This window comes from Symphalangus syndactylus, chromosome 2 (genome assembly GCF_028878055.3).
Source record: "Symphalangus syndactylus isolate Jambi chromosome 2, NHGRI_mSymSyn1-v2.1_pri, whole genome shotgun sequence".
In the NCBI taxonomy this organism is placed as follows: Eukaryota; Metazoa; Chordata; class Mammalia; order Primates; family Hylobatidae; genus Symphalangus; species Symphalangus syndactylus.
Genome location: NC_072424.2, coordinates 144,387,482 through 144,414,327, shown reverse-complemented (window position 1 = coordinate 144,414,327; position 26,846 = coordinate 144,387,482). Strand labels below are relative to the sequence as shown.

Here is a 26,846-nt window from a genome sequence, read left to right as displayed (position 1 = left end):
TGGTTCAGGTTAGCTCGGACCCGGGAGTGGGGCAGTGGCGCTGAGCTGCTGGGAAAGGCGCGGGGCGCCTGCGTGGCGAAGGAACACGGCCACCTGACACGCCCGCAAGGCCGGCAAAGCTGCAGCGGCCTCCGCCTCTCTGAGCCAACCGCGGGGCGGGGCGTGAACGCCGGGCGGGGATGGGCAGTTCTGGGGGGCGTGTCCGCCGGCGGGGGCGTGCCGTCCTGGGGGCGTGGCTCTCTGCTCCGGTGCAGGCCAGCCGGGCGCCCTGGGCTGGGCGGAGCGCGACTGACCGTGGTCGTGGGCCGACTGTGGCTGCAGCGCGGAGGTGCTGGGGTCGCTGTGGGTCGCAGAGCAGAGCCCGGGACGTGCGCGCTTGGTGCACGAGCCTGAAGGGGAGCTCCGAGGGCCCAGGTCGCCAGGGCTGCTGCGGCCGTTCCCGGAGCCCGGCGCGGGGCCCGCGAGACACTGGCTTAGGCCGTCTCAGGGCTCCCGGTGCAGCCGGTGGCCGCTCCTGCAGCGGAGGGAGCGCGGCGGCGCGGGGTCTCAGAGACAGCGCTTCTCCCGGAAGTCTTCCTCGGGCCGCAGGTGGGAAGTGGGGGCCGGAGCGGCAGCTGGCGGCGTCCTCTCCGCAGTTCGGCACCATGCGCCCTGCAGCCCTGCGCGGGGCCCTGCTGGGCTGCCTCTACCTGGCGTTGCTTTGCCTGGGCGGTGCGGACAAGCGCCTGCGGTGAGTTACCTTGCGAGGTAAAGTGGGGAGCGTGGGAGCCGGGTCCTAGAGCTTTCCACGGGGTGCAGGCTGCAGCTCTCGGGGTCAGCGCTCGCTGAGCCCCGGGCAGCGACTGGGAGGACGGAGGTGGCGAGCACGCTCCGGGGTGACCCCTGGGAAGAAGTTGGGAAGCCGCGCACGCCTCGGGGTGACCCCTGGAGGGGGTGGGTTGGGGGGAGCCCTTAGCACACTCAGAAGTGACCTCTGGGAAGGAGTGGGATGGGGGGAGCCCTGAGCACGCCCCCGGGTGACCCCTGGGAAGGAGTGGGTTGGGGGGAGCCCTGAACACTCCCCGGGGTGACCCCTGGGAAGGAGTAGGGGGTACGGTGAGGTCCTGGGTGCACTCCAGCCTGGAGCTGGACTGGAAACTGATCCCACAGACAGCTCCCAGCCTAGGACGCGACAAGGCAAGTGACAGGCTTGGTGGAGCACTGTTCCTGCACTCGAAGTTCTCTCAGAGGTCGAAGTCGTGGAGTGGACACTTAATTTTAGCTTCCACTGCGGCGGGTGGTGAAACGACGGTTCTTCCTCTTTTTGAGTATCCTGTTCTGAATCCCTTTCCCTGGCTCGCCCTCCCTGTTTGTGCCTTCTTAGTGTAGGGTTTTACCGCCTTCCTCACAGGAGTGTGTGCAGCAGCAGGGCAGGCAGTGTTCCTCGTCCCACAGGCACTCAATGCTGAATGAATGATTGAAGGGATGGATGGGTGGATGAATTTTTTCTGTAACTTTAAAAAAAGTTCTTGAAAAATAACTTTCTTGTGTTTTAACAGTGACAACCATGAGTGGAAAAAACTAATTATGGTTCAGCACTGGCCTGAGACAGTATGCGAGGTGAGTGTTTCTGCCTTGACAGGCCGTGGGGCCTGGGGAGCCCTGTGAAGAGGGGTTTGTGTGCACGTGCCCGTCCAGGGCACCCACGCTGCTGGTGCAGGAGGTGGGCACTGCTGTGGTGGGTGGGCAGTGTCTCCTGCAGAGATTGCCCCCAGGAGGGCTGTGCGTGAGCTTCCCAGGGCTGCTGTCACAAAGTGCCACAAGCTGGGTGGCTGAGAGCCTCAGGAATTTATTCTCACGGTTCTGGAAGGGGAAGTCTCAACCTAGGGGTCAGAAGGGTTGGTTCCTCCTGGAGGGCTCTGAAAGAGTTTGTTCTGTTTCTCTGCTTGCTTCTAGTAAGGACCTGTGGTCCTCTGCATTCTTGGGCTGACCCATCACCCCAATCTCTGCCTCCTCCTTCACGGTGTGTTCTTCACTTTGTGTCTCTCTGTCTCTTCTGAGGAGGAAACCAGTGACTGGATTTAGGGACCACCCTAATCTGGTATCACCTCTTCTTGATGACATCTGCAAAGACCCTGTGTCCATGTAGGGTCATGTTCACAGATGGGAGGAGAAGTTAGGACAGGGATATATCTTTTGGGAGGACACGGTTCAACCCACAGCAAGCCTCAGTTTGTCTCCTGCCTCTGTGGGCACAAGCCACCCAGGTGCCAAGGCAAGAGACCGAGGGCATAATAAAGAAACTATATAAAATAAGAATAGTTACACAAGTAGATTATAGATATGATGATATATGAATATTATTCATCATCAGTTTGTAGCATTGCTCTTTATTCCAATATTATAATAATCCTTGTTCTACAATTATAACCTAGGAAAAACCAGGCCAGATAGGAGCTGAAGGGGCACGGTGAAAAGTGACCAGAAGACAAGTGTGAGCCCTCTGTCACGCCCGGACAGGGCCACTAGAGGGCTCCTTGGTCTAGCGGTAACGCCAGTGCCTGGGAAGGCAACCATTACTTATCCGACCTTGGTCTAGCGGTAGCCAGTGCCTAGGGAAGGCATCCGTCACTTAGCAGACTGGGAAAGGGAGTCTCCCTTTCCCCAGGGGAGTTAGAGCAGACTCTGCTTCACCACCTCTTGTGGATAGGCCTGATATCAGTCAGGCCAGCCCACAGCCATCTGGAGGCCTAACCATCTCCCTGTGATGCTGTGCTTTAGCAGTCACGCTCCTGTTTCACTTTCATGTTCCACCCAGTACACCTGGCTCTGCCTTCTAGATAGCAGTAGCAGAGTTAGTGAATGTACTAAAAGTCTTTAGAATGCGTAGAAGAAATAATGGCATAAGCTGGCCTCTCTCTCTCTCCGTCACGGCTGCCATACAGGGAAGGGCCCCGTGTCCGGTGGACACGTGATTCACGTGACCTTATCAATCATTGGAGATGACTCACACTCCTTACCCCACCTCTGTTGCCTTGTATCCAATAAATAACATTGCAGCCAGGCATTCGGGGCCACTACTGGTCTCCACGTCTTGGTGGTAGTGGTCCCCTGGGCCCAGCTGTCTTTTCTTCTATCTCTTTGTCTTGTGTCTTTATTTCTATGATCTCTCATCTCCGCACATGAGGAGAAAAACCCACAGACCCTGTAGGGCTGGTCCCTATGTCCCTCCATGTATTGGACATTATTGGACATTTTATTAACATGTCCTGTGAGTGAAGAGGACCCAAGAGCTTCCCTGCCTCCTTTGCTGTGCTTGCCACCCATGGCACCCGTGGCCCTCCAGGCTGGCCCCTCATCATCTGGCTCTGTTTTGCTCCATGCCCCATATCCCTTCAGGGCGTCAGTGTCCAGGCCCTTCTCATTGGATCACCCAGAGCCAGGACGCTGCCTGGATGTGCCCCTCAGGGCGTGCCCTGCTCAGTGTATCAAGCTGACCCTGGTGTGCATCGCACACTTCTAAAGGGTTCGATTGTGTTGCTGAGCTAGCTCCACATTCTGTCAGGAGCACGCAGGCTTCATGCTTTGCCTCTAGCACTGAGTGGTAATGACTTTCTCTTCTACTTCCTCACTGATTCTTCTGATGACAAATGAAAATGAAATTTTGCTTATCTGGCTCAGATTATGCTCTTGCTCATTTCTATACACGAGACTGCCCCGTTTTCAGTTTTGCAGACTTAATGTTGCGCTCCTGGTGCTGTTTCCTTGCCTTGGGTTCGGGGCAGTGGACAGGAGGAGCCAGAAGCTGCCTGGCACCAACTTTCAATTGTTGGGAGTGTAGCTGGCATTCTGAGATAGTGAGGGATTGCTGGAGTCCTTGGTTCCTACGGAAGGAAGGACCCTGGAGGAGGAGCTCGAACTTAAGCACTGTCTTTGACCCACACCGAAGGATCTGCCTCCAGGGCCTGAGACCAGGCTGCTCTGCATTCAGAGAGGCATTTACATGACAAAATGTGGGTGTGTCCCTGCACGCTGAATGTAAATATGCGTGGAGGCACATCTTTGCCTTGAGGCTTTAGAAACAAGATTTTTTTAAAAAAATCTGTAGCAAAATGTCCTTGTTAAGGAGTGTATTTCCTACTGGGCAGCCATGGTGAGGGGTTCTGTTTCAGCCCAGGTGTCCTCCTAGGCAGTGAGGGCTGTCCCTGGTGCCCCCTCTGATGAGATGCTTGTGTCAAAGGTGCTCAGTCTTTCTGTCAGGTTCCCAGTGTCCTGGGCTTTCCCACAGCTCCACGCAGGCCGGCCTGGGAACTGAGTGCTGTGCAGAGCCCTCAGAGCCCCGTGTGGTGCAGGCTTTGCTCTCCGCAGTGCCTCCAGGAAAGGAGCCCAGCTTCTGGCTTTGAACTGGGTTCCCTGAGGGATGGAGTTGAGTGGCAGAGGTGAAGTTACAGGTTTTAGCCTCTGACCCTCTTTCTCTAGCACTGAGCAGTAAGGACTTTCTGTTCTACTTCCTCAACTGATTTTTCTGTTGACAAATGAAAATGCAGTTTCGCTTATCTGGCTCAGATTATGCTCTTGATCATTTCTTTCCTTTTTTTTTTTTTTTTTTTTTTCCGAGATGGAGTCTCGCTCTGTCACCCAGGCTGGAGTGCAGTGGCGCGATCTCGGCTCACTGCAACCACCGCCTCCCAGGTTCAAGCAATTCTCCTGCGTCAGCCTCCTGAGAAGCTGGAACTACAGGAGCCCACCACCACGCTTGGCTAATTTTTGTATTTTTAGTAGAGACAGGCTTTCACCATGTTAGCCAGTGTGGTCTTGAACTCCTGACCTCTAAAGTGCTAGTATTATAGGCCCGAGCCATTGCGCCTGGCCCAGTCTAGCTCATTTCTAATACTAGAGATTGCTGTTTCCAGATGTTTTGCTGCTCAGGTGTTCAGTAGCTGACACCTCTCAGCTGAACCAGACTCCCCCTCCTTTCTAGATCAACTGTGAGCTGAAGCTGCCTCCCACAAAAGGCAAATTCAGGGAAAGCGCTGGGCGGGATGGACCCTGGTGCCCGGGCAGGTCCTCTGGGTTCAGACTTGTGCTTTCCTTTGCTGCCCTCACTGTGTTGGGCCAGACATGCCCTGTGCTTCATCCGCTCCCATAGCCCACATAGATTTCTGGATGACTATTTTGGAAAAACTCCATTTTAGCTAAACAATTTGAAGGTCCTTAAAAAATGCTAAGCTGAGATTTTTTTTTCTCTATTACTTTATCTCTATGATGGTGATTAAGGATATACTCCTATTCTTACCTTTTTATTTTTCTGCCTCCAAATTTTTTGATATTTATTATTTCACTAATCTATTTAGACTTGGTACCTGAACAAGCTTTAGTTTAGTAGAGTACTCTCAGCCTTTTGTCCTTAAACATGTATTTTCGGGTGTATGTTAAGCAAATTATCTCTGGGCAAATGAGAGTGTTTCCATCAGATTGGCTTAACAAAAATGGCTTTTTTTTTCCTTTTTTTTTTTTTTTGAGGTAGAGTCTTGCTTTGTCACCAGGCTGGAGTGCAGTGGCACAATCTCGGCTCACTGCAAGCTCCGCCTTCTGGGTTCAAGCGATTCTCCTGCCTCAGCCTCCCGAGTAGCTGGGACTACAGGCATGTGCCACCACACCCAGCTAATTTTTGTATTTTTAGTAGAGACAGGGTTTCACAGGTTGGCCAGGATGGTCTCGATCTCCTGACCTCATGATCTGCCCACCTCCGTCTCCCAAAGTGCTGAGATTACAGGTGTGAGCCACCGTGCCCAGACTTTTTTTTTTTTTTTTTTTTTGAGACACAGTTTTGTTCTTGTCACCTAGGCTGGAGTGCCATGGCGTGATCTCGGCTCACTGAGTTCAAGCAATTCTCCTGCCTCAGCCTCCGGAGTAGCAGTGACTACAAGTGCCTGCCACCATGCCCAGCTAATTTTGTATTTTTAGTAGAGATGGGGTTTCACCAGCCTGGCCAGGCTGGTCTGGAACTCCTGACCTCAGGTGATCTACCCGCCTTGGCCTCCCAAAGTGCTGAGATTACAGGCGTGAGCCATTGCGCCTGGCCCATAAAAACACCTGTTTCTGTTAAGTCAAATATTTGAGGAATGGCTTAACAAAAATGGCTGTTTCTGTTAAGTCAGTTTGAGGTTTGGCTCAGAACATCCAGCCCTAGTGTAGCTTCCTCATGCATGTATTGTAAGCAATTTATTATGAACTAGCACTGGTGTTAGCTTGTGTTATTAGCACAGTACCTGTATCTCGTTGGCGTATGTTGCAACTAGTTGCTAAATGTATTTTGATAGAGTTCGTAAGTGTATTTTAATAAAGAGTCAATCATTTTCTTGTTATATTTTCTCCCTAGGAAATTCAAAACGACTGTAGAGACCCTCCGGATTACTGGACAATACATGGACTGTGGCAAGTGTCTCACACAATTAAATCTTAGGCAGAAGAGGCTCGCTGACTGGGAACCCTAGCTTGAATGTAGTCTTAATATTTATTCTTGTTTTTTTTATCTTTAGTAGTTTATCCAATAGACCAGATTCTTATTTAAAAATATCTTTAGTCTTTCTAGCAGAACCCCGATTCTCTTGTTCTTTAATTCTGTCTTCATAGAACAATAACACTTTTTTTTTTTTTTTGAGATGGAGTCTTACTCTGTTGCCTAGGCTGGAGTGCAGTGGCGTGATCTCAGCTCACTGCAACCTCCGCCTCCCAGGTTCAGGTGATTCTCCTGCTACAACTCCCAAGTAACTGGAATTACAGGCGTGCCCCGCCACACCTGGCTAATTTTTGTATTTTTAATAGAGACAGGATTTCACCATGTTTGTCAGGCTGGTCTTGAACTCCTGACCTCAGGTGATCCACCCTCCTTGGCCTCCCAAAGTGCTGGGATTACAGGTGTGAGCCACTGCGCCTGGCCAATAACACTTTTTAAAATAATGTTTACAGATTCTCGGTACATATTAGGGTCACCACATTTTAATTTTCTCATTTTGTTCTTCTCTTGGGGTTTATTATAAATAACTACATGAAAATACATAAATGTACGTATGTCTCTTGTACACATTTCAGAGACACTCAAATTTATTATTCTGGTTTTGTCTGCCTTTTGTTTAGTTAATTCTTTTCTATTTAACATGGACATACTTGTGACGTTGAACTGTGCACGTTAATCGCCCCATCTGGGGGACCAGTTTTGTCCCGCTGCCTCGGTGAAGGGATTGAAAAGGGCCCTTTTAGCTTAATTGGTGCCTCCTGGCTCCTTAGGAAGAGGGATTGGTGGAAAACAAGCTAAACTGGGATGTAGGTACTTGGCTTCGGGTTTCACTTTCTTCTCAGGCTGGTCAGATGACCTGACCTCCTGTCTCTGGGGCTCCTGGCTTTCCTGGACTTTGCATGGTGTCCTCTCCCCTGCTGTTGCCAAACGCTCTGATTGTGCCTCTGCTCATCATGGCCGTTTCATTTCTGAGGCTGGAATGAAGCTTTGCAGTGCTGTGCAGTCCAGTGGATGGAATCAGGCGGGTTTCACATGCTGGTCCAGCTGTTGACCCTGAAGACACTCTCCTCCCTGGCCTCTTCGGGGCTCTGGGGGTTGGGGTCTTAGGAAGTTGGTGATCTTGTGGAGTAAGCAGCACTCGAGAGTCAGAGTTGATATGTCCATAATTAGATGTGTGAGGATGGAGTTAAAGTTCTAGACAGTGCGTTTGCTACTAAAAATGAAATGAAAATCCTACTAGCTGATCTTCTGTCACATGCCAGGCAATTTCTGACATGTTATATCTGTCATCTCCTGGAGTCCTCCTCACCATTGAAAGGAACAGACTCGCTGTTCTCGTGCTAGATCTGTGTTGCAGAGATTGGCCGGGGGTCAGCTTACTTAGGTCCCAATGCTAGGGAGCCGCAAAGGTTGCTGTCAGCTGAGTGAGGGCTGACCCCAGAGCCCCGGCTCCTAGGTGCTACTAGGCCACCCAGTGCGCTTCCTTTACTAAGCAGCGGCCTGTCTGCGTTACTCCTGGATGCCTTAACACAATTTCTTTTCTCTTCTAAAGAAATTTGAACTCTGACTGCTCTTACCTGCATCTTCTTTCTTAAGCATCCTGCATGGGATAAGGAATTCCCAATTAGAATTCCTCATTTTATTCTTTGCAGACTTTAATGAAAGTGTTTTCTAAGGTCATGTAGAAGCCACCCCAAACAAGACTAATATTTCTTATTTTCTCTTTTAAATTTGAATTTCCAGGCCCGATAAAAGTGAAGGATGTAATAGATCATGGCCTTTCAATTTAGAAGAGATTAAGGTATCGACTTTTAATTATATTTCTACTGCAGAGTGTTGACCTAAATTAACTCTTTTCTTCACAAGTGTACCTTCAAAGTCATCTTTAAAATTAAGGGGTCATGAATGTATTCACCAGGATTGAGCCCTTGCTGCTGTTTTAGTAAGTCTTGTTATCTCAACCCCACAAATTACACCAATTGACCTTTTCCCTCTCCTCCCCTCCCCTGCCCTGTGCCCAAGCCACTGCATGAGGGGCCTGAGCGAGGGGCTCCAACCGGAGCAAGCCCTGACACTCCCCCATGCCAACCCTGTGCAGATCCTGACACTCGCCTGCCACCCCCGCCTTGTCCCAGGCCCCAGGACTCCTGGGCCAGATGACTGGGTCGGTGTGCTATATTGCCAGGCATTTCCAGACAGCTGAGGCTCAGAGAGCACAGGCCTGGGGCTGGCCTATCTGGTGGACGGGTTTCTGAGCAGGGTGGACATGCTGGGCCTTTCCAGTACAAGAGCTTGATTAAAGAAGACTCACAGGGCGGGAATTTATTAGAGATACTAGCAGAGGCGTTCCTTTGAGATACCCGTACCTTATATGTCACACGGAGTCTTCACTCGCACACACGCCCTCATCTTTCCGTAGGGGTGCCAACAGTTCCTGTGTGTAACCAGTATATATCAGGGTAACTGGTCCTGGACCCCAGGGAGGGGGTGGTAACTGGGGCCTTCTTTAAAATGTGTGGTAGAATTGAAGGTTTGCAGGAGTTGTGGGTGCTTCCTAGGATTGGTACATTCCCCAAGGTCATTAGTTGCAAATCCATCACAAGTTCTTTTTTTCTTTTTGTTTCCCTTTTTTTTTTTTTTTTTTTTGAGACAGAGTTTTGCTCTTGTTGCCCAGGCTGGAGTGCAATGGCACAATCTCGGCTAACTACAACCTCCACCTCCCGGGTTCAAGCGATTCTCCTGCCTCAGCCTCCTGAGTAGCTGGGATTACAGGCATGCGCCACCATGCCCAGCTAATTTTGTATTTTTAGTAGACACGGGGTTTCCCCATGTTGGTCAGACTGGTCTCGAACTCCCGACCTCAGGTGATCCACCTGCCTCGGCCTCCCCAAGTGCTGGGATTACAGGCGTGAGCCACCGCGCCCAGCCCACAAGTTCTAATCCATATGGATTTTTTTTTTTTTTCCTCCCCGTGAAGGCCTTCAGTGGGATGAGCCAAGAGGCTGGGGACTGCCGTGAGACTTAGAAGGGACACCCCAGAGCCTGGTGCTGTCTCTAGCTCCTCACACAGACTCTCCTCCTCTCCTCTGGGACTCACTGCAGGGAATGGTCTCTGGGGAGGTGTGATGAAGAGGCCACTTCAGGACACATTGAGTTTGAAGTGCCCTTGAGACCTCCAGGTGGTGACATAGAGGATTTTCAGGGTCAGAGGAAAGGTGGCTTTAGGCATAGTTAGCATGAGGATGGTGAATCAAAATGACAGGTATGGGGATGGACATGGATCTGTGGACATGGATGGGTGAGGGGTCAGGGCTGACAGGTGTGGGTGTGGGTGGGTGAGGGGGCAGGGCTGACAAGTGTGGGTGGGTGAGGGGGCAGGGCTGACAGGTGTGGACGTGGGTGGGTGAGGGGGCAGGGCTGACAGGTGTGGGTGTGGGTGGGTGAGGGGGCAGGGCTGACAGGTGTGGGTGTGGGTGGGTGAGGGGGCAGGGCTGACAGGTGTGGGTGTGGGTGGGTGAGGGGGCAGGGCTGACAGGTGTGGACGTGGGTGGGTGAGGGGGCAGGGCTGACAGGTGTGGGTGTGGGTGGGTGAGGGGGCAGGGCTGACAGGTGTGGGTGTGGGTGGGTGAGGGGGCAGGGCTGACAGGTGTGGGTGTGGGTGGGTGGGGGGCAGGGCTGACAGATGTGGACATGGGTGGGTGAGGGGGCAGGGCTGACATATGTGGGTGTGGGTGGGTGAGGGGGCAGGGCTGACAGGTGTGGACGTGGGTGGGTGAGGGGGCAAGGCTGACAGGTGTGGATGTGGGTGGGTGAGGGGGCAGGGCTGACAGGTGTGGACGTGGGTGGGTGAGGGGGCAAGGCTGACAGGTGTGGACGTGGGTGGGTGAGGGGGCAGGGCTGACAGGTGTGGATGTGGGTGGGTGAGGGGGCAGGGCTGACAGGTGTGGATGTGGGTGGGTGAAGGAGCAGGGCTGATGGATGTGGGTGGGCTAAGGGGACAGCACTGACAGGTGTGGACCTGGTGGGCAGAGGGAACAGTGCTGGTGGAGCCCCGTGTTAACAGCCAGGTGAAAAGGGGCGTGTGTGCCTGCAGCTGGGAAAGGCGGAAACCCAGGGGAGGAGAGATTTGAGAAGAGGCACCATGGAACTGCATATCCCCGGGGCATCCAGGACAGGAAGGCTGAAATGCTTTTTGGGTGGGGGGCATGGGAGGGTGGTGGGTCTGTGGTGGCGGGAGCCGCCGCTCCTTAGAGTAGTCCTGGCTTCCTTGTTGTGTAGCAGTAGGAACAACTTTGCATTGTCCCAAACGGAAGTAGCCCAGTTTGCGCACTCAATCATATCGTGGCCTCGGTCATCTCGGAGGGCTGATGGGGCTGAAGCCAGCATAGTGGGGCAGGAGAGGCGGGGTGGGGGGCTGGAGGGGAAGAGGAGGGGGACAGCTGCGCCCACATGGGCAGGGGCTGTGGGTTGGGGGCTGAGTTACAAATGGGCTGAGAAAAGGACCCTCATATAGGGTGCTGGAAAACAGGAGAAAGGGAAGGAAAGTGAAGTTATCTGAAGTTTGTTAAGCACTTTTTTACTGACCTTTTTGGGTTTTTTTGGTGTAGAGGGTGTGTAGAAATTGAAAAGTAAACTCCAGTTCTGTTGGATTTAGCGTGACCGGTGCCCAGGCTGCCCAGCTCACTCAAGCTCTTCTCTGGGAAAAGGAGAGCTTGTCCTTTATTTGTTTTAATTGATGGTTTTTTCTTTTTTCTTTTTTTTTTTTTTTTTTTTTTTTTTTTTTTTAAGATGGAGTCTCACTCTGTTGCCAGGCTGGAGTGCAGTGGCGCAAACTCGGCTCACTGCAACCTCCGACTCCCTGGTTCAAGCGATTCTCCTGCCTCAGCCTCCCGAGTAGCTGGGATTACAGGCATGTGCCACTGCACCCAGCTAATTTTTGTATTTTTAGTAGAGACAGGATTTCACCAGGTTGGCCAGGATGGTCTCGATCTCCTGACCTCATGATCTGCCTGCGTCGGCCTCGGAAAGTGCTGGGATTACAGGCGTGAGCCACTGCACCCGCCGATGTTGTTTTTAGAACACTTTTAGGTTTACAGAAAAATTGGATGGAGATTACAGACAGTTCACTCCCTTCCCCCTCAAATCTCCCAATCATTAACATCTTCTATAGTGTGTTACATTTGTTACAATTAATGAACTGATACTGATACTTTATTATTAAATAAAGTTTAGCATTAACATTAGGGTTTACTCCTGTGTTGTGCAGCTGTGTGGCTTTGGACAAATGCAGGAGAGCAAGTCTCACCCAGTGTGGTCTGGAGCAGCCCCTGGCCCTAAACCCCCTGAGCCATACCTCCCCTTCTTCCTCCCCTTGAACCCCCAGCAACTGCGAATCTCATTCCTGTCTCTTAAGACTACCTTTTCCAAATTGTCACATCATTGGAATCATACAGTATGTAGCCTCTGCAGATTGGCTTCTTTCACTTAGCAATATATGTGTGTAGTTCCTCCAGTGTCTTTTCATGGCTTGACAGCTCATTGGTTTTTGTTGCTGAAAATATTCCATTGTTTGGATATACACCTTATCCCTTCACCTTTAAGAGCTTGTATTTTCCTGTGCAGTTTTATGATTACTCAAATTGCACTTGTAGATACTACATCTCAACAAACACTTCATACAAAATAAGTATAGGATTATTTTATTCACCAAAGTATTGTTAATTAGCAGAGCTCAATTCTTTGGTGTCAGTTTATCAAATTTACGTTCTAGGTTTTGAGTTTATTATTAAGATCCTGCATAGACTTATTTTATTTTATTTTTTAATGCATAGGATCTTTTGCCAGAAATGAAAGCATACTGGCCTGATGTAATTCACTCGTTTCCCAATCGCAGCCGCTTCTGGTAAGTCACAGCCTCTGATTGCTGTCTTGATTGCTGTCTGAGCGGGTGTGGGGAGTGTGATGAATCGCTTGAAGTGGAAACTGTGTGGGAAGCAAGATAACAGAATCTGTCTTCTGGGGCTGAGCAGTTTGAACAACCTTTTATGAGATATGATTCTGTTATGGCATTTTTGGTGCCTTTCTCCAATGTATAAAAAAAATGAAAGCAAGTGGAATTTACCTTATAAGCCTGTTTTCTAACCTATGTGGTATTTATTACTTTGCTTTAAAACTTTCCTCGGCCAGTCACAATGGCTCATGCGTGTAATCCTAGCACTTTGGGAGGCTGAGGTGGGTGGATTGCTTGAGCCCAGGAGTTTGAGACCAGCCTGGTAACATGACAAAATGCCATCTCTACCAAAAATTTAAAAAGTCAGCTAGATATGGTATTACGCATCTGTGGTCCCAGGAGATCAAGGTTGCAATGAACTGTGATCAGCTGGGGTGATAACCAACCTGGGTGACAGGGTGAGACCCTGTCTCAAAAAAAAAAAAAAAGACAAAAGAAAGATACAAATTTTCTCTTTTGAGGCTCAACAAAGTCAAATGCTTGCATATCTAAGAATTAGTCCATATCAGACAGGAGAGAATATTTCTTAAGGAAATTGTGCTCCTGTCTTGAAATACATTAAGAAAAAAGAGACCAGGCACAGTGGTTCACACCTGTAATCCCAGCACTTTGGAAGGCCAAGGCAGGTGAATCACTTGAGGTCAGGAGTTCGAGACCAGCCTGGCCAACATGGCAAAACCCCATCTTTACTAAAAATACAAAAATTAGTTGGGCATGGTGGCATACACTTGTAATCCCAGCTACTTGGGAGGCTGAGACAGGAGAATCAATTGAACTCAAGAGAGTGGAGGTTGCAGTGAGCCGAGATTGCGCCACTGTACTCCAGCCCGGGCGACAGGGCAAGATTCCATCTCAAAAAAAAAAAAAAAAAAGTTGTCTTCTAAGATGATGATCTCATGCCTATGACTTAGGGAGGAGAGAAAGTGAGACTTAGCATGTGAGGCTGAGACCTCAGTCATAGTGAAGCACCTTTAAGTTCAGCAGAAGCTAAGCCTAGGACATAAATGCCATGCTGAATTCAAGATAGCTTTTAAAATCATGGCTTTTTTAAGAACATAAAGTTGAATTCCTTGTATTAACCGTATATTAACTGAAGGTAATTATTTTCTGTATCCCACTTCAGTATTGCAATTTATAATTCAGATTACAGCCCATCAAATTTTAGGTAGGAAGATTAACCTAGAAATATTTTTGTGTATAATTTTCAGGAAAATTAAAAGTTAAGTTTAGAAGAAAGCTTTTGAAAACAAAATGAAATGGAAGTGATGTCCTTCTTCCTGATTCATCGATGTGGCAGTGAAGTGGCTTTAGGGTTCATGGACCCTCAATATGTGCGTTGAATCACCCTTGAGTACAGAGAACCGCTCTTAATGAAAATTCGGGTGGTGAATGGTTCAGGTCTGAGTCACCTGTTCTGCACAGCCTGTGTTCTAGAAAATTATTTCAAAATAATGGCCATGATAAGTTGAAATGGAAGAAGATAGGAAAAAAAATTATATGTCACTTCACAGTGTACTTCAGATGAGGGTGTATGGTAACTGAGTTACGTGAAAGAGAATTTTCCCAGTTGTTACACTGTTCCATGATAGAGTCTGTCAGATTTTAGCCAAATGGCTTAAAATAAATCAGCAAACATGCAAAGGCCTTCAGTGAGCTGGGTCTTGAGCATTTAATCAAAACGGTGTTGGCAAAGTATGCATTTATTTTTGGGCTCCGATAAAGGCAAGATGACTTACTTTAAATTTTCAGGTTGATAGTTGAATTACACACTTAAAAAACTGTTTGGTTCTAAATGAAAAAGATAAATCTCACACACAAATTAATATTTATATTTTTGAGTGCTCCTAAATACAAAATATCAGCTAGGGAGGAGCTCCTGTCTGGGCGTGTCACCCAGTACTGTGCCTATCACTGAAGTCACCTGACTAACTCCATGGGGGTTGGCCTCTGGCTTCTCCACCTCTGCTCCTTGGGCAGGGGAAGGTGTCACAGCACTGCTGTGGAATGTGTCTTTGGGCATATCCAGCCCCGAGGATTGGCTGCCTGTTGTGGCCGAGCGGGCCGGGTGACAGTGGGTGGGTGAGCCCGGGACATCCGCTCCTGGCTGCATCTGCGCTTGGTGGGTGAGTCAGGGTGTCTCTCAGCACAGAGGGCAACACTCTGAGTCACTTCGCATTGGTGACTGACCGTTTTGATGCTTAAAAAAAAAAGGTCCAGTCCATCCAAGTGAAGTGTGAGTGAATGTCGTGAGCTCCTTGAATATCAGTCTGTTTCCAACATCTGTTGAGTTAAGCTTGCTCCAGGAATAATGATGGCTGACATTTACTGTTTATTGTGAACCAGGAACTGTTTTCATTCATGTGGAAGGGCTCGGCACACCTCATCTCACCTGCAGAATTACCCCTGTTTTATAGAAACTAAGTCACCTGGAATTCAGGTTATATTTCAATTAGTTTAAAATAATCTCCTTTTTCTACCTCATAGGATATAGGAAGTTATCAGGTAATTCGCTCTGGAAAGTCTTCTAGATGAAGACAGTTACTCATCCACTTTTATTGTTCCTGTTTTCAACTTTTCATTGTTTTCTGAGATTTAAAAATCGATAGGAATTATTTAAAACTAGTATTTTGGATGAATTTTGCCAATGAATTAATGCACATTTAGATTGTATTTTTAAAATTGCATATAATTTAGATTGTATTTTTAAGACTGCATGTAAGTGCTTTATAAGTGGTTGCATGTTATTTATTAAAACGTCATGAATTCATCACTGATAAAGCTGAGGAAATCTGATTCCCATTTTGTCTTTTCATGCTAACAATGATAAACATCTGAGTGACACGCCAGTCATTCTGAAGGTGGCTGTCAATCTCGTCAGCAGTTGATTGGATGGCAGCCCAGTGCAGTGGGAAGGGCACTGACCTTGGACTTGAGCGTGGCCTTCAAGGGCAGGTTCTGAGTGACCTTCAGCAAGTCCCTGGCCCTTCTGGGCTTCCGTTCCCTGTCTCTAAACTAGCAGTGATATTTTCGCCTTGCAGAGTTTTGAGAACCAAATGAAGAATGTGAAAGATTTTTGTAAACCTTTAATCTGCAGTAAAATATCAGGAATCATTATCAGTGACCACATTTTTCTGGAATACAAATTGCTGTTCCTGTGCAGCCCTTTCGTTATATGCTATTCAGTTGTTCTTATTGTCCTCTGTGTAGAATGGATGCTTAAACTATAATTTGTAGAAGTTGAAATGGAAAATGGGCCTGAGGTGTTTCCTGGTAATTAGCTGTCCTGCCTTTCCATGGCTGGTTGCTTAGAAATGACAGTTTGTGCCACTCTGCGAAATTCCCTGGCTGCGAAGCACCCACTCACTGCAGGAGACCACACGTTGCTTTGTGAATCAGTGGGGGTTGGGGCAGCAGCATGGTCTTTTTTCTCAGCTTTGATTTGTTGTTAACTGAGCAAGCTGTAATTGTAGACGTGAACTGAAACTGATTATTTAATCGTGGGGGATTGAAATAATTGCCTATGCTGCAAATAAGGAATTTTATCCTTCCTACTTTGTAAAAGAAATGACATGCCTACTGCATGGGAATAGTCTGTGCTAAGAGAAAACATGCTTGAGCATTTTAATTGGGAATCAGTTTCATTACTTTTTTTTTTGAGACGGAGTTTGTCTCTTGCCCAGGCTATAGTGCAATGGCGTGATCTCGGCTCACTGCAACCTCTGCCTCCCGGGTTCAAGCGATTCTCCTCCTCAGCCTCCTGAGTAGCTGGGATTTCAGGCACCTGCCACCACACTCGGCTAATTTTTTTGTATTTTTAGTAGAGACAGTTTCACCATGTTGGTCAGGCTGGTCTCAAACTCCTGATCTCAGGTGATCCACCCCCTTCAGCCTCCCAAAGTGTTGGGATTACAGGCATGAGCCACTGCACCCAGCCTGTTTCACTACTTTTAAGTGGAGATTTGTTCTAATCCTCACAGGAAGCATGAGTGGGAAAAGCATGGGACTTGTGCCGCCCAGGTAGATGCGCTCAACTCCCAGAAGAAGTACTTCGGCAGAAGCCTGGAACTCTACAGGGAGCTGGACCTCAACAGGTGGGTGCGCCCTTCCCCCGGCTGCACTTCCCAGTGGGGAGCTCTGCTGTCGCCCAAGCCTGACGGCTGGATCCAGGGGAGTGGGTGTAGACCACCCTGCCCTCCAGCAGCTTCGGCTAGTGGGATCATTCCTGAGGAATGTTCTGGGCCTACCAAGCCTTTCCGGATCATTCTACATCACGATCACACAGAATGGGTGCAGAGTATTGGGATGCCCATCTGGGCACCATCTCATCATCAGAGTCGGCCGTAGGGAAAACGAGGACTCCAACCAGCATGTGCCATTCTCAGCCATGATTCCTGATAAAGGATAGTGCGTTAACAGGCCGTTTCCTTAGAAAGACGGAACCTCAGGAAGTCTGTAGGTCTTTGCTGTAGAGTTCCTGGAACAAGCAGGCAGGAAAGAGATGTGGGCCAGGGTTCTTTAAGCCCCAGAAATGACCCAAACCTGCCTAAATCATCCCTGCCTGCCCTCACCTCTATTCTTGAGAAGGGGAATATGTTGTCACCACTTGAGCCAATTGACTTGTAAAACAAAGTGCCTCCCGAGTGCCACGCCCAGCCCACTCACTGTCCGAATCTGGTCGCTAGAGAGCCAGGGTGTGCGCTTACCTCTCCTTCGGGACGTTTCAGGGTGTCAGTGTCTTAGCTGCTGTCACTGACCTTCATCATAAGAGGTCATAATAAACCAGTGAAGTCATTGTGAAAAACATGACAGGCAATTGCACAGCCTCTGGGTTGCTGCTTTTGAAATTTACGCAGCTTGTTTTAGAGCAATTCTCCTTCAAATCAGAATAATACCAGGAGCCTTTGCTAATCAGCTGTATTTAAGGTTTCTGAATCAAATCTGCTTAAAAGATGAATAAACCTCCATTGCTTATCCAGACATGTGCTTTGCCTCCTCAACGCACAAAATCATCTCACACAGATGGTCTCCTGTGTCATCTGATGAAACACGGTCTAACAGCTGCGACTTGGGTGGGATAGAGCTCAGGCGCTGATAGAAGAGGGGCTTGGCACGGTTAGCGGGGATCAAGATTACATCAAAGAATGCCCTGTGAATAAACTTTTTTTAAAATCAGCTCCCAGAGCTCATGGTATTAGGTGTGCCTTTTCATCCTGGTTCTGACACTAACTAGTTGTACAATTTGTGTATCTAACCTCTAGATCTTTTGTCCATGCTGTAAAATAAATGGATAGGTTGCCCTCAACCCTGAAGTCTCTTCTAGCTCTTAAAATCTGCACTACCAAGTACATACACTAAGAAATGTACACAGACCTATACACTTTGATTTGTATATAGTTTGTATATATAATTTGATCTATGTAATTTAATCTTAGGTTTTTAATAGAGGAAGCATTGCTTTCTTGCAGTAAGAGCAATATTTTAGGAAACATTTTCTCACCCAAAAAATGAAGCTAATTAGCTGTTCAAAAATCATTATGGGCCGCGTATGTGGTGCTCATGCATGTAATCCCAGCACTTTGGGAGGCTGAGGTGGGTGGATCACCGGAGGTCAGGATTTCAAGATCAGCTTGGCCAACATGGTGAAATCCCATCTCTACTAAGAATACAAAAATTAGCCAGGTGTGGTGGTGCATGCCTGTAATCCCAGCTACTTGGGAGGCTGAAGCAGGAGAATGGCTTGAACCCAGGAGGTGGAGGTTGCAGTGAGCTGAGATCGTGCCATTGCACTCCAGCCTGTGCAAAAAGAGCAAAACTGTCTCAAAAAAAAAAAGTCATTATGAGGATTAACCAAGAGAGTGTCTTAGGTAGCTCCTGGAGCACAGGAGACTTGCAATTAAAAAGAAAGTCTGATACTGCTGAAAGACTGGCAGGGTAGGACCCACTTTGGAGATGACAAGAAAGATGCTGTCTGTTTCAGAATATAGGTCTCACAGTCCTGACCCTGCTGCGGAGTGCTGGTGTTTTCCAGGCGGACTCCATAAAGCAGTCCATTTAATCAAACAGAGAAAGAATAAATGGATACTGCCGAAAATTTTAAAATCAGTTATCTAAATAATTCATCTCTGTATCCAACAAATAGTTTATTAAGTGGCTCCTACTTACACTTGTTGAAACTCAGTAGCTTTCCTGCTGTGGTTTGGATGTGGTTGGTTTGTCCCTACCAAATCTCATGTTGAAATTTGATCACCAGTGTGGAGGTGGGAGGTGTTTGAGTTGTGGGGAAGGATCCCTCATGAATAGGTTAATGCCCTCTTGCAGGGGTGAGTGAGTTCCCAGTCAGTTCTCCAGAGAGCTGGTTGTTAACAGGAGCCTGGCACCACCCCACCCCCTGGCTTCCTCTCTGGCCATGTGATCTTGTACACACCAGCTCCCCTTTGCCTTCTGCCATGAGTGGAAGCTTCCTGAGGCCCTTTCCAGAAGCAGAATCTGGTTCCATGCTTCTCGGACAGCCTGCAGACCCCTGAGCCAAATAAACCTCTTGTTTTAAATAAATTACCCAGCCTCAGGTATTCCTGTATAGCAACACTAGACAGAGTAAGACACACACAAATACACACACACACACACACACACACGGGACACATGCAAAACTCTAAGTCCTGGAGTCCCTGTGGGGATTCAGCAGAGCCCAGTGCTGCCCTGCCATTGCTGTAGATGGGAATGGTGCGTCCTCCATTCATTCATTCATTCAGTAATGTTCACTGAGGGCCTGCGAAGGCAAAGCACCTACTGAGAGTATGTTTGCTAAAACCTATAAAGAACAATTATAGGAAAATTATATTCTTAGTTTCTCCAAGGGAAATCTATAATTCTTAGTGCCTTCATTTTGATCTAAAGATACAATTAAGAAGTAAAAATTTAAGACCCCTCATTTTTCCTTGTAAACTGGTATCACAAATTATCTTTTTCTCATAGGTTGGCTTATCATAAACTGGAACAGGCCGGGCACAGTGGTTCACGCCTGTAATCCCAACACTTTGGGAGGCCAAGGCGGGTGGATCACGAGGTCAGGAGTTCACGACCAGCCTGGCCAACATGGTAAAACCCCGTCTCTACTAAAAATACAAAAATTAGCTGGGCATGGTGGTGCACGTAATCCTAGCTACTCAGGAGGCTGAGGCAGGAGAATCTCTTGAAACCAGGAGGCGGAGGTTGCAGTGAGCCAAGATCGCACCACTGCAGTCCAGCATGGGCCACAGAGCAAGACTCTGTCAAAAAAATAAAATAGAATAAAAAACTAACATTTTTTTCTTTTTTTTTTTTCACTTCATAATATGAAGGCAGCAAACCTGAAAAACCACAAATCATCTTGAAGCAAAGTTCTCAGGGTTCCCATAGACACAGATGAGCTGATGGCATGTGCTAGAGTACCCACAGATAAAGACCTGGGATGAGTGCCAAGCTCATCTCAACTCAGCAGAAAGCACGATGCTGGGCTAGGTGCTGTGTTTCCCCATATCTTTCTCTCTTTGCCTTATTCCCTTGATCACCCAAGTCAGGAGCATGCTACCCAATAGACATGTAACACAAGCCACAGATGTTGTTTTAAATTTTCTAGTAGCATCATTAAAAGCAGCAAAAAGAAACAGGTTAAATTAATTTCAAAAATATTTTATTAAACTCAATATATCAAAAATAGGATCATTGAAACTTAGGAGAAACATTAAAAAGTTAATAAGCTAGTTTACTTTTTTTTTTTTTTTTTTTTTTACTGCAAAGTCTGAAACCTGTTATTCATACAACACCAACAGCTAGGGTAGGCAAGGTCCTGTGGGTTCGGGCCATGTCTGGGGCTGAAAGGACCCTGGCCCGGCATCTCAGTCCTTGTTCCAGGAACTCTGTGACCAAGACAGTCTGACAATAAGTTATTGCCCACAGAGGATGTCTAAATCTTTGTGTCTACTCTGTGATCGTGATCTAGAATTTTCTACCAAGGCTTGATGGGGAGCTAGGATATTCTTCTGGAATGATTCAGAATTTTTACAATGTACCTTTATAATTTAATAAGTGAATTCTGTATATGGTAGTTTCGTAGGATTCTGTGTAGTAGTGCTTTAGCAGGTGATTGAAAGCTGTAGGGACTTAACATACAGTTATGTATTGCTTGGTGATGGGGTATAAAATTGTCATTATGTGAACATCTTGGAGCGCACTTACTTAGCTGATACAGCCCACGCCACACCTGTGCTTTGTGGTATAGCCTGTTGCTTTGAGGCTACAAACCTGTACAGCGTGTGACTGTACTGAGTACTGTAGGCACCTGTATGTAACACAATGGTAAGGATTTGTATATCTAAACATATCTCAACATAGAAAAGGCACAGTAGAAATGTGGTCACATGGGACCGCCCTCATACACGCAGGCCTTCACTGACTGAATGTCGTAATGTGGCGCATGACTGTGTTTAAAGATTTGACCAAATGCAGTTTACGACGATAAGCCTGGAATCCGACTTCAGTTGCTATCTTTTAAAGCAGGTGTGGCAAACGGGTGGTGCTCTGTGTGCCAGCTCCACTTGGTGGTGGCCCCAATGCTCCCATGCTCAGAAGGAGTCAGGAACTGGAAAGGGTGCCTGCCTGGAGCAGTTAGTGTGTGTGCTAACGGGTGGGGAAGGCGGGGACTGGGAGCCATGTATTTGCTGTCCGTGTTGACACATTTGTTGCATAAAGTCATAGAAAAAAAGCACTTTCCTTTAAGAGTGTCTTAATTTTTACCATGAAATATGATATCTGAAAAGAACAAGAAAGGAAAATGGACCTTCATTATACAGCTAACTTTTTTAAATTTAAATTTTAGTGTGCTCCTAAAATTGGGGATAAAACCATCCATCAATTACTACCAAGTAAGTCTTGCTTTTGCTTCTTTTCTCGTGTGTATCTCCCGGGGATCTCCAGCAGGGCCATTTCAACCTCTGAGTCAATGGGCTGTAAAGTGCCCCAATGCAAAGCCCCTTCCTACTTAAATGTTATCATTTAAACCGATTTTGTTTGCATTTTATTTTCCTGTGCATGTTGAGTATGAGCTGAAGGCTTCTTAGACCAGTGATTTGGAAGCACAGATTTCATGGCTCCTTTTGTGAGAAGCATGTGCTCCAGGGTCAGGCAGAGCAGGTGGAATCTGCAGTTTGAAGAGTCACATTCACATTTATAACATAGTCTTATATTTGTTTGTGGTTTGTTTTTATGATAAAATTGTGATTTGTTTTATGATAAAAAAAAACTATAGGACAGGCGCGGTGGCTCACGCCTTGTAATCCCAGCACTTTGGGAGGCCGAGGCGGGCGGATCACGAGGTCAGGAGATCGAGACCATCCTGGCTAACACGGTGAAACCCTGTCTCACTAAAAATACAAAAAATTAGCCGGGCGTGGTTGCAGGCGCCTATAGTCCCAGCTACTTGGGAGGCTGAGTCAGGAGAATGGCGTGAACCCAGGAGGCAGAGCTTGCAGTGAGCCAAGATACCACCACTGCACTCTGGCCTGGGCAAAAGAGCGAGACTCCTTTTCAAAAAAAAAAAAAAAACACACACACACACAACTATAGACATTTAAGCATGACAAGATGTTATTAGCTGGTAAGCACATACAAAAAGTTGCTTTTGGCCAGGTGTGGTGACTCACGCCTGTAAATCCCAGCACCTTGGGAGGCTCAGGCTGCAAGATTGCTTGCGGCTAGAATTTTGAGACCAGCCTGGGCAACAGAGTAAGACCTCTGGAAAGAAGTAAAAGTAGCTGAGCATGATAGTATGTGTCTGTGGTCTCAGCTATTCAGGAGGCTAAGGTCAGAGGATTGCCTGAGCCCAGGAATTTGAGGCTGCAGTGAGCCACGGTCACCCCACTATACTCCAGTCTGGGCAACAGCCAGATCACGTCTCTTAAAAAAAAAAGAAAAAGTAGCTGTTTTCAACTCTTGGTTGCCTGTTTTTGTACATATAATTGTATTCCTTTATTACCTGGGGATGCTTGTGCTCCCATTGGTGTAGCTGCAGTAGAGACCGATGTGTCACCCACAAATCCCGGGATCTTTACGACATGGACCTTTACGGAAAATGTTTGCAGACTCTTGCCTTAGAGAAAGGTATCAGATTCTTTGAGATAGTTTTCGTATTTATCACAGATTGTGGAGTTAGAAAAAGGTTGAAAGTCACTGATTTTGGTAGTTGTGGAGTGATGGCTGGATGTTGAACAATTATTTTGGTATCTTGACAGTTTGTGAAATAAATTGGCAGCAGTGTCTTTGCTCTCAGTGGTGTCTGCTTACCTGTGCAGCCATTTTTCCAGGGTGTGGGGAGCAGTGGACTTGAGGAAGGAGTCTTCCAGCCCTTTCCAGACTCCCCCCACCACCCCCAACCCCAGGAAGCCGTAAGATGATCACTTGCAGGGCCCTCACCGTCCTCACCTGGACTCGTGCGAATAGATGAGGGGAATGTGCCCACCATGTTTGCCCAGAACTTGGTGTTCAGGAAACTGATTCCAGTGGTGGTAAAAGCCACAGCGACCACACATTTGCTGAGCTGCTTCCAGGTGCTAACGGTGCTTGGCTGGGCATCAGAAACAGCACGGTGGATGGAGTCCTGTCCTTTGAAAGGAGTTTGATTTATCGTCAGGAGAGATTTTTTGATTTTGCATCCAGCATCCAGCCACTTACCCACTCATCTGTTTTATGGGAGAATCAGGGCGGCGGGAGCACCCAGGAGAGCTGCCGGCCCAGATATTTCCTGGGAAACACGTTGCTGAGATGGAGGCCTGCAGCCTGCCCAGGCCCTGGGGGGATGGTTCAGTGGAGCAGAGCTGGGGCTGGGGGCTGGGAGATATGGGACCGGTTGCCTCTTGAGGGGGCTCAGGGGCAGAGCAGGAGGGTTGGGAAGGGGCCAGGTGGGGGCCATAGATGAGGACGTCATCCTCCAGCAGCGCTGAGCTCTGAGTAGGCTGGGGTGTTTGCTTGTTGCTGTCCCTGTGGTGCTGGGGAGAGACTAGGGACAGAGACCCTCCAAGTAGGCCACATGGTGGGGGAATCTGGGCCTATGGCTATGCAGCTGGAGAGGAAGGGATAGTGTGGGGAGCTTGGACTTGGCCGTTTGGGACAGGGGCATAGGCAGAGGTCCTGCCTCGGGCCTCCATAGGAGTGACATTTGCTGGTGTCAGAAGCTTGGCAAGAGGGGAGGATGATCAGACCCTGCGTGGACAGTTCGATAATTGGAGCTCTCTGCAGAGTCCAGGAAGAGAGGTCTGGATGGGAGGGAAGCCGTGGGGTGGAAAAGACAGCTTCCAATGGAAGGCAGTGAAAACTCGCCGTAAGGGAAGGAGAAGAAGGAGGCCAAGGAGATGGGGCAGGAATGGCAGCCGGCAGCCAGGTGGTCAGCGGAGCAGGTGCTCATGGGGCCCACAGGAGAGCTTCGTGGAAGGAGTGGACAGTGTCTGAGGCAAGGGGCAAAAGGTATCTGCTGGAGCTGGTGACCCCAGCTCGGTGCCCCCCAAAGCCAGAGCATGAGGCTGAGAGGATACAGGTGTCCTCCTAGGAGGTTTGACTCAGAAGGCACGAGGCAGAAGCAGTGGGGGAGGACTCCCTCAGTAGAGTGAGGAGGAGGCCCCTTGTCCAAGAGGAGGTTGGAGCACACGGGGGTCTAGGTTTGCAGTTTCTGGACCGGTAGCTGAGGGGTCCCAGGGCTTTTCTTCTGTGAAGGAGAATGTGTCCACCGTGGGGAGGGGGTCAGGGAGAGAGAGACTTCAGAGTGGACAGGGCTGAGAAAGCTTTATGGGCCGCAAAAGGCAGAGTAGTTGTTGGTGGATGAGGGTGGCTGTGGCAGGTGGCATTTCAGGTGAGACAGCTCGGGGCCCAGAAAGACACTGGGAGGAGGAGAGCTCCGCTCTCCAGAGAAACAGGAGCAGAGAGAAAAACAGAGCCTCAGCGAGCAGCTTGCGGTCTGGGGATGAAGCGCAGGTTGACAGCATCCTCTGCTTCGCTGGTGGGGGTGGGGGCTTCATTCTCACACCTGTGCTGGGTCCTGTCCCTGCCAGCCAGGGGAGAGCAAGACCCTGCCACTGTTGCGCTTGGGATAGTCCAGAACTGTCTATTAAACTTCTGTTGAAGTTTAATTTCTAATACACTTGTATTTAAAATCAGGTTGCAGATTTTAAAGATGCCCTCGCCAGAGTATATGGAGTGATACCCAAAATCCAGTGCCTTCCACCAAGCCAGGTTAGGCAGTTATGTTTTGTCTTCCTTTTTTTCTCAAGAAGACAGTTTCTACTTTCCTGATGGCCTTGTCTTCACCATGCAGTCCTCAGGGGCAGACTTGTATTTGTGCATTTGTGTCTGTATATGTGGGCATGTGGTGTGTGTGTGCATGAGTGTGTACATGCATGTGGGCATGTGCTGTGTGTGCATGTGTGTGTACATGCATGTGTGCATGTGCTGTATGTGCATGAGTATACATGCATGTGTGCATGTGCTGTGTATGCATGTGTGTATATGCATGCGTGCATGTATGTGTACAGGCATGTGGGCACGTGCTGTGTGTGCATGTGTGTACAGGCATGTGTTCACATCCTGTGTGTGCATGTGTTTACATGTATGTGGGCACGTGCTGTGTGTGCATGTATGTACATGCATGTGTGCATGTGCTGTGTGTGATGTGTGACTGTGTGCATGCATGTGTGCATGTGCTGTGTGTGTACATGCATGTGGGCATGTGTGTGCATGTGTGAATGTGTGCATGCATGTGAACGTGCTGTGTGGGCATGTGCATGTGTGTGTGCATGTGTGTACATGCATGTGTGCATGTGCTGTGTGTGATGTGTGACTGTGTGCATGCATGTGTGCATGTGCTGTGTGTGTACATGCATGTGGGCATGTGTGTGCATGTGTGAATGTGTGCATGCATGTGAACGTGCTGTGTGGGCATGTGCATGTGTGTGTGCATGTGTGTACATGCATGTGGGCATGTGCTGTGTGTGTGTGCATGGGCCTGTGTCTCTGTGTGCATGTGCATATGAACATGTTCATATGCTGTGTATGTATGTGTGCACATATGGGCATGTTCTGCATGTGTGCACAGGCCTGCACATCTATGTATGTGAGCATGCATGTGTGTCTGTGTGAGCCTGTGCTGTGTGTGAGCAAGCATGGTTCCTTGACAGCATGCTATTACAGTGTTTGTCTTCTTGCTTATCTTTAACAAGAATATACCTGTTCTTTTAGCAATAGGGTACTGTTGCCCTTTTGGCCTACAAAAGCCATTTCTTCTTCTAATATCTTGATAGGTATGTTGAGTGCTGTTGTATCTGTGTGTATCTTTGTTAATTTTCTCTAAGATAAAAGCAGAGGCTTTTCCCCAGGGCTGCCAGGCTGGCCTCTGGTGGTGACCAGGAGATCCAACCCCCAAGCCCAGCTCCACTGCCCACAAGCGAGTCACCTGGGGCCATCCGTTCCAATTTAGTGCACATCAGCCTTCTGCTAAATGAAGGAGTCCGTTCTTGGAACCTGGAACCTGTGGTGTGGAGCCTCTGCTTTTGTTATCTTCAAGTTCTAAAAGTTCATGATCATAAGACCTTGATGATAATCCAAGATCTGAATTCTAAAGCGTCTTTCGTTGTTTATTTTTAGGATGAGGAAGTACAGACAATTGGTCAGATAGAACTGTGCCTCACTAAGCAAGACCAGCAGCTGCAAAACTGCACCGAGCCGGGGGAGCAGCCATCCCCCAAGCAGGAAGTCTGGCTGGCAAATGGGGCCACCGAGAGCCGGGGTCTGAGGGTCTGTGAAGATGGCCCAGTCTTCTATCCCCCATCTAAAAAGACCAAGCATTGATGCCCAAGTTTTGGAAATACTCTGTTTTAAAAAGCAAGAGAAATTCACAAACTGCAGCTTTCTAAAAAACAACTCCAAAGTGAAGTCTCTGTTTGCTTTGCTGTTTCCCCTCCATGCCTGTGAATTGGATGTTGTGGTCCATGTAGAGTGAGTGCGTGTGGCGTACACGGGGAGAAAGGAGCTCTCCCACGCCTGAGTGGCTGTTTTGTGCTTGGGATAAAGCTCACAGATTGTTTTTTTCTTCTCTATTAAGCTCTTCAGTGCCCTGGTAGATCAGGCAGGCATACTTGGAATTTAGACAGATGGCACCGATTCAGGGGACTCTCTTGCTTGAGTTTTCCCCTCGGAGCCTGTTGCCTTTTTGGCGCAGGGACCCTGTCAAGACGAAGAGCTCTGCGCATGGTAGGAGCCCATGCTGATGCCTGGTGGGCCTGGGGGGTGTCTCTAGCTCAGATTGGGTCTGTTCCA

General features: G+C 48.4%; 1 protein-coding gene across 1 annotated transcript; it reads left to right on the top strand.

The window, feature by feature from the left end:
- RNASET2 (ribonuclease T2) lies at positions 1 to 26,462 on the top strand. The gene is made up of 9 exons (XM_055269524.2): positions 1 to 730; positions 1,539 to 1,599; positions 6,362 to 6,417; positions 8,243 to 8,300; positions 12,331 to 12,401; positions 16,487 to 16,600; positions 21,367 to 21,412; positions 24,693 to 24,767; positions 26,175 to 26,462. Exons 1-9 carry the CDS (start codon positions 180 to 182, stop codon positions 26,376 to 26,378), a joined length of 1,236 nt encoding a protein of 411 aa, XP_055125499.2. The 5' UTR covers positions 1 to 179; the 3' UTR covers positions 26,379 to 26,462.
- Positions 26,463 to 26,846: the final 384 nt, after the last annotated feature.